This window comes from Papaver somniferum, unplaced genomic scaffold, assembly GCF_003573695.1.
Source record: "Papaver somniferum cultivar HN1 unplaced genomic scaffold, ASM357369v1 unplaced-scaffold_18, whole genome shotgun sequence".
In the NCBI taxonomy this organism is placed as follows: Eukaryota; Viridiplantae; Streptophyta; class Magnoliopsida; order Ranunculales; family Papaveraceae; genus Papaver; species Papaver somniferum.
The window spans coordinates 5,422,155-5,429,371 of record NW_020627707.1 but is presented as its reverse complement, the minus strand read 5'-3'; the positions used below and the strand labels follow the sequence as shown (position 1 = coordinate 5,429,371).

Here is a 7,217-nt window from a genome sequence, read left to right as displayed (position 1 = left end):
CGAAGGGTTTCTTCCATATTTTGTTTCTACTTCAACGAAGGGTTACTTTCTTCCATATTCTGTTTCTACCTCAACAAAGCATGATTAAGGGGGATATCGGTTTTTTGGTGCTGATACCATTTGGACGATCCAGCGGTTTGGATTTATTAATATTTCTTTGTCCTATATACAATGGTATCAGCCCAGAGAAAATATGGTATCTCCTTTTATCAATCGTGCAACAAAGTGTTACTTACGAAAATAATTGATTAACCAAAACTTTAACCAGCCAGGGAATTTTGCCGTTCATAAAATAACCCAGGGTATTTTACCATAGATATAATTTTTAATTAAGTAAATTATTTTACCCGTCAGCCTTTTATGAATGGCAAAATACCTTGGCTTCTGTAGTCGAAGTGAATGAATGTGTGCAGTCAACTTCACCGTGTGGTTTTGAGGAAAATCTACTTGCCCGCTGACAGATTAACGCGGCTTGAAATGGTGGTGATGCCCTTGTGGCTTGGGCATGAACACTTGTGGGTTCTTTAGCAAATTTAGATTATTAATTCTTTTTTTGTTCCTCTCTTTCAAAGGCGGATAGAGACCAAAGTTCAATCTTAGGTCATAAATTTTGTTAGATCTTCTGTCAGATTATGTGGCTTTCATATCGTTCTATTTACAAGCCTGTCGGGTTCTGTGATGACCCGACCAAAAATTAGCTGCCACGCAAAAATAAAGTGGTAAGAGTACAAAAACCGGAAAGAAGAATTTTTCCGAAGGATACTTGGAAGGTCAACCGAGCTGAACAAGCGCAGAATACCTCTTTAATGGCTCTCTGGCAACCAAAACCTGTGATTCTCGAGATTAAGAATCTCTCTTGCCTGCGCTGAAAACTTCGTATTGGCCCAGATAGTTGTACTTTGTTGTCATGTGATTCACTGAGAGAGTATGAACCACATTAATGAGATGCAAGGATCTAAACTATGAAGCTAGAACATCAAATAAAACAAAGGGTTAGGATTTAGCACCTGTTTTCTAGACTCTTCTACTAGATGCCGGAGAACTTTCTGAGTACCTATAGTTAAAACTGATTCAGGTGAACAACCAAGACTTCAATTAAAACAAAGTATAGAAGTAAACATATACACAGAGATCTGAGAATCTTGCTACCAGATCAATAAAAGACAACCAAATAGCAGAATTGTAACCTTATAAACTACTATTAACAGAAGAACGAAGAAAGGCTTCACTTCTCACTCATGTTTACATGCAATCGTAAAGCTTGAAGAGTCCCGTGAGTAATAATAAGCTCCAGCTGGCAGAACAGCACAAACTACTTCTCACTTGATCACTTCATTTCAGCTGCCACAGAATGATTGCTGCTGTTGCGTTTGAGGAACTGCTATTCGTGATCTGGAAGGCTGTAGGGGACATGAGCAATTTAAAATGCCTTGCACTTTCACAGCCTCTTGAATATGGATTCACTGATTCTTCTTGTTTGGCCCTTTTGCTGAAGAAACAATTAACAATCATTAAGAAGAAAAAATAATCACGCAGTGATACATCCAGTAGCAGAGAATATGATGCAAACAGTTCATTTCAGCCTATATGGCATACAATTAACTCCCTACTTGATAGGAAAAAGAAAAAAAAAACTAATACTGGTAAGTTTCATAAAATACGGTTTCTCTCACCAATTATTTAGCAGAAGAATTTCGCTGTAACGATGGAAACCAGCTACTCGGATGACCATTCCTGCTGCCTGAGGCATGCCCAAGGGTTGAAGTTTCAGTTGTCACCATGGGTTGTGAAGCAATTCTACTGGAGGAACCAGCAATAGCAGCTGTGCTAGACGTCGCATGCCCATTTTCAGCGAAGCTGCTCATTTTCTGCAACAAATAACAAACCAATCATCCAAGGAAGTTATAGTCTGAACCAGGTTACTATTGAGCACTAATAGCAAAGAGGAGAGATTTCAGATACACCACATGATTACTTACAGAATTCTCAATAGGCCTACTAGAACTCGAAATCCTCTGTGTTGATGATTTAAACTGCATCCGTATCCCAGGACGAGTACCATCAGTGGACACAAGGCGGTCGGTGACCTCAGCCGAATAAGCAGCACCATTTCCACCTGAAACTGAAGTGACAGAACAAATTATGGGTGTTATTACAAGCATCTCTGCAAACAATATCAGATTTAAAACCCACAGGCCTTCATATTTCAAAATCTCATTTGGAAATCATTTTAAAAGAATCACAAACTTTTTCATGCTACACAATTGCACATCAAAGGTAACAATAAGTTACTACGTTCAAATTTTGAGTTCAGCTGTCAAAACTGTGAATCCTCGAGAGTCGAGACTACTCTTTAAATTTCATGAGAAAGGAAAATGTATCAATACAAAAAGTGCATATTGTAAGAGGTTACCTCTATGCTTGTTAGCATCTGTTGGCATTGCTCGACTTCCAGTCGCTATAGGAGGTGGCTGTAAAAATAGATACTGACATGTGTTAGAACAGAGACAGTACACCATACGTCCATATGAGATTCATTAATTAAAGGAAGACCGCCTAAACAAACTGTGAAGTATTTTGACTAAAACATAATTAGCACTCAGATACTTCGTACAGTCCCTATTTCAACCTTCAACCTTGTATAGTCAATTAGTGTTTGTTATGCTCATTTAGCTACCAAAACCTCCATCTTCCGAAATATTATTACTGGATAAAAATATTTGATATGTTAATTTTTAACACTGCAATTCCATCTTCAAAGTGAAGTATTATCACTAGAAAAATATTTTCTCTGCTTCCTACTGCAGAGTCCCATCTTTTAAGTGAAGTTAAGCAGGTTGACAAAAAAGAATTAGAAAATCGGAATACTAACAGGCCCCCGTGGCTGAACTTTTGTCTTTTGTGCTTGCTGGTACTTTAGGATAGTCCAGTCAAATATGTAATCGAACTGATGTCCTGCGAGGCAATACCAAACCATATTAATGTAAGCTTTGAACATGCATTCATGATCACTCACATAAATTCACACATCTTTGCAAAGTAAGACTAAAAACAGGCAACTAAGATGGTGGGGAAAACTTCATCAATACCTTCACGAGTAAACAAATCACGGAATAGGCGTTTTAAGAAACCATAATCTGGTCGTTGATCAAATGTCAAAGAATGGCAGTAATGGAAGTACGAGGCAAACTCCACCGGATGGGACTTGCACAAAACCTTCATAAGACAGAACAAAGATAGGACATTGAACATCAGATGAACACAACTCAACATAGCCAAAAAACTTAAGGGTGTATATTGTGCTAAAACCACATACTTCAATAGGAGTGGATAGCTTCTTCTCACATATCTTGTCATATTTTTGCTTCTTTGTAGCAGCTTTTAAACCCTGCCAGGGAAGACTTTAAGCAAAAGTGTCATCATCAGAAAATAGACAAAGCTAGGATAAACAGAACATGGCAATATCATTACTTAAAGCACCCAGATCCAAATAGGTGGAAGAAGGCTACCACCAATCAGGGCTGAGCTCTACGATTTATGCCGAAAATGATTTTGCAAAAGATTTTGTCATAGTCGTATTTCATAGAATTGGGATTAGGGGAAAGATCATACCTTCCTCTTAAAAAGTATAAAAGCACATAACCAAGAGACTCCAAATCATCTCGCCGACTTTGTTCTGCAGAAGGAAACCATTGTGAGTAGTGGGAATATTCACTTCTAGTTAATTCAAAAAAGAAAGCTATGTCAAATTTTGCATACCAATGCCAAGGTGAGTATTGCAACTCGCATATCGAGCAGTCCCTGTTAAACTTTTATTCTCTCTGAAATATAGAAAGAAAAATAAGTTTATAAAATTTAAGTCTTGGTGATGATGATGATGTAAGAAGATAATAAACAATAATAGAACTTTCCCATGTATACAACTGTACCAAGTATTCCTAGTTAAAGCAAAACCGTCAAAAGCATAAACCACCAGTAAGATAATTGTTAATAATTGATGATCAGCAAATAATTAGTGGAATTGATCTTAGTGTTGAGAATGTCAACACCCGATAACAGACACAAATGATCAGACAATAATTTTATACTCACCCCAGAAGTATTGCCTAAGGTTGGTTAAACTAAAAGACCAAACAAAGGAAATCACTCGCTTTTACACCAAAATCATAGCAAGCGAAAAATGTATACCTATAAGGAATGTGGCGGTTAGTAGTAGACTCCCGATATCTTTTAGCCAGTCCAAAATCAATGATATAGACCTGAAAAATAAACATAAAGAGAACATTATTATTCATGTGAAGCTGAACATCTTATATTATGTAGAAGGAAGAAAACCGCGGAAGGTTTCAGCTCCATAAAACTCAAATAAGAATACCAAGGAAAGAAATTTAGTACTTGATTTGCTTTCCGACCAAGACCCATGAGGAAGTTATCTGGTTTGATGTCCCGATGCAAAAATCCTTTAGAGTGCATATACTCAATTCTTGTAATCTAAAAACAAGTAAAAAAATTCAATCAGCTGTCAATACAGTTCACTCCATTAAGCAACACCAATATACTACAGTTACCCAAGGTAGCTGTAAGCAGTAGAGTTGCTTCAGTATTTTAGATAACTTCGAACGTATTACATCAACTGTTGCTTACCATTTGATCAGCCAACATTAAGACTGTTTTTAACGAAAATTTCCTTCCACAGTATACAAAAAGATCTTCTAGACTCGGTCCCAACAAATCAATGACCAAAACATTCTCTTCCCCATCAACCCCAAACCATTTTATCCCCGCAATACCACCTAATCAAATCAAAACATTAGAAAATCCCCAGATTCGACAAAAATAAAATAAAATTCAGTACTGTAGTTAAATGTATAGAGACTAATGACTAGTAATAACATAATACATACTCCCTCCTTGAAGAATATTATACAATTTTGCTTCATATAGAAGCTGTGGGTGCTTTGTCTTTGTGTTTTCCTGTAAAAAAAAAACAGTAAATTTCATAATCAAATTCAGGTGAAATTTCAGCATAAATCGTTACAAATTTGAGAAATCAATTAACCAATACTTACAATCTTGACAGCAAAGATCTCATTTGTATCAATCTGTGTTGCTGTAAAATTCATCAAACAAAAAAAAAATCAGGATCCTCAGAACAAATCAATCAATTTTTGATCAAAATCAAATCGAATCGGAGAAGAGAAACTGACCAAGGTAGATTTCACCAAAGGATCCACTTCCGATCTTTCTTCCTAACTTATACTTTGCACCTACAATCCTTTCCATACTCATAACAACAATAAATAACCCTAAATCTTAATTTAATAAATAGATTAAATTAGGGTTTCAGAATTTTCTGAAAGAAAGATGAAGAGAAGATGAAGATGAATATGAAAAACACGAAGAAAAAAAGAGGTGTTTTTGATTGACGGTGAGAACCTAACCTAACGGACGACAACTCTTCTTCTTCTAGACTTCTAGTGTGTGTCTGTCTTCACACAAAACAGATAGCGAGTCCTAAAAGGAAAGGGATATGAAAGTCACAAAAATTCCTATGTTGAGGATGGATTGAAGTTAAAATATTTTTCAGGGGTATCCTTCAGAAATTCATTAATTTTTCAGGGGTATCCTTCAGAAATTCATAGGGCAATTCCTATGGCAATGGTCAAACAGGATTTTGCACTATGGAAAAGAACTGTGCGGTTGACAGTTAGGTGGACAGGAGTATTTCATGAAATCTCCAAACTCGTACGATCCGTTGACCTCCTACTTGAGAGTTGGGCTCCTGGCCAACTGGACCAACCCCTGATGGTTAGACTATGGTTGCCTTTCTAGAGATAAATTTTTGTATTTATTTTGATTTCTCTATAATTACAATATTTTTTATTAACATCTAGAAATTTAGACCTCTAATTAAACAAAATTCATTTCTGAATCCTGGAAATTTAGATTATTTTTGATGGTCGGATCCTGGAAAATTACAAAAGGTCTGGGGTTGAGAAAATAAGAGAGAGAAGATAGGAGAAAGCTCCGCCTTGTCACTATCACGTAAGCAAGTGTTTGTTATTCACCTTTTAAATCTGTATTTTCCGGGTTATAATTTTTTCTCAAATTCATATCATCGACAGTTTAATCAATCTTCTATTAGCTTTATTTCTCAATAGTCTAACAAAAACCACAAACCACATCCTTCAATTTATTCATAATTTTAATGTCAAGCATCAAAGTAATCTTGAAACTACAACTTCAATTTCATTAACAAACCATTTACTTTTACATCCAGTATTATTCAAGCAAAAAAAAACATACCCCTAATCTCAGTCCTATTTTTATTCCCTTAACCAAGTCTAGCATTCACAAACCGTTCTATAGAATCACTGAAGTTTTCTAAACAGAAAAACATAAAGCAAAGATATATTTTCACCATAACTTTCATAAAAACTTCCACCATATATACATCTTCGACCGATCACTACCAGAAACGACAAAATTCGTATCCTGCTACCCATTCTCCTAAAAAAAAACATTCATAAACAACATCCACATTTAGGGCTTCTGGCATGGTACGAGCAAACATACGGGGAAGCCTCTTCTCGGAAAGATAACACGAACACATCATTCATCTATTCGCCTATGCCTTGCGATTTCTATGATGCATCCTCTGGAACAGTTGATGACCCACTGTTGCTTCCTTCATCTTTATTTCCAATTACATTTTCATATTTTTCTTCTTCAATATCACTCTCTGTTGCGATTCTTGTTTTCCTCTAGTAAACTACGCGATTTTCTTGTCTTGCTTGTCTTTTCCTTGCTTTTCTTGCACCTCTTGCATCATTTTTTTCACGGACAACTGAAACTCCTCATTGTTCTCAATTTTCTGACGATCAAACTCCTCTTGATGTTTTTCCTCTTTAACGCTTGATTCACAAATGGTATCAATCTCTCTTTCTCACGGCTTAGTAATGCCTTAACTGATCTTTTCGCACTCTCAAAGTCTGGTGAATCAATTACTTGTTCCCCCCAACATTTGCATCACCGCCTGGTTCACCCATTTCTGCAATCTCTAATCTCTGGAGAATTTCTTTCTTTTTGAGTATAATTAGAGTTAATAGTGAAATTATGTTTTCTTCTCCTTCTTATAGGTTGGGTAGATTAACCATAAAGGTCCATTTAAGACGTATGGTTAAACGTCTCGTCCCTTGGAAAAATATGCCTATTCA

The 7,217-nt window shown here is 36.2% G+C and overlaps 1 protein-coding gene across 6 annotated transcripts; it reads right to left on the bottom strand.

Annotated features, from left to right (window-relative positions):
• Positions 1-577: 577 nt before the first annotated feature.
• LOC113338034 (casein kinase 1-like protein 3) lies at positions 578-5,499 on the bottom strand. 6 transcript variants are annotated; one of them, XR_003354548.1, is made up of 18 exons: positions 5,208-5,499; positions 5,070-5,110; positions 4,905-4,974; positions 4,645-4,793; positions 4,396-4,491; positions 4,189-4,259; positions 3,760-3,821; positions 3,613-3,676; positions 3,317-3,401; positions 3,090-3,216; positions 2,873-2,955; positions 2,414-2,471; positions 1,980-2,122; positions 1,674-1,868; positions 1,188-1,489; positions 1,008-1,066; positions 800-917; positions 578-698 (listed from the first exon to the last, which is right to left on the bottom strand). XR_003354548.1 is itself a non-coding variant. In XM_026583557.1 (15 exons), exons 1-14 carry the CDS (start codon positions 5,287-5,289, stop codon positions 1,677-1,679), a joined length of 1,323 nt encoding a protein of 440 aa, XP_026439342.1. In that variant the 5' UTR covers positions 5,290-5,499; the 3' UTR covers positions 1,071-1,489; positions 1,674-1,676. The 6 variants fall into 6 exon arrangements, 1 of the variants encoding a protein (XP_026439342.1); XR_003354545.1 differs by having other exon boundaries at positions 578-917; XR_003354546.1 differs by having other exon boundaries at positions 578-917; positions 1,008-1,054.
• Between the last annotated feature and the right edge of the window lie 1,718 nt (positions 5,500-7,217).

Bases quoted from the DNA above. Each gene is read 5' to 3' on its own strand.
- LOC113338034 (XM_026583557.1), bottom strand. From the start codon at position 5,289: ATGAGTATGGAAAGGATTGTAGGTGCAAAGTATAAGTTAGGAAGAAAG. The intron at 4,794-4,904 runs GTATGTATTATG...TGATTTGATTAG, and splicing joins TAATATTCTTCAAGGAGGGA to GTGGTATTGCGGGGATAAAA. The intron at 2,472-2,872 runs GTTAGTATTCCG...CTATTTTTACAG, and splicing joins AAGTTCAGCCACGGGGGCCT to CCACCTCCTATAGCGACTGG.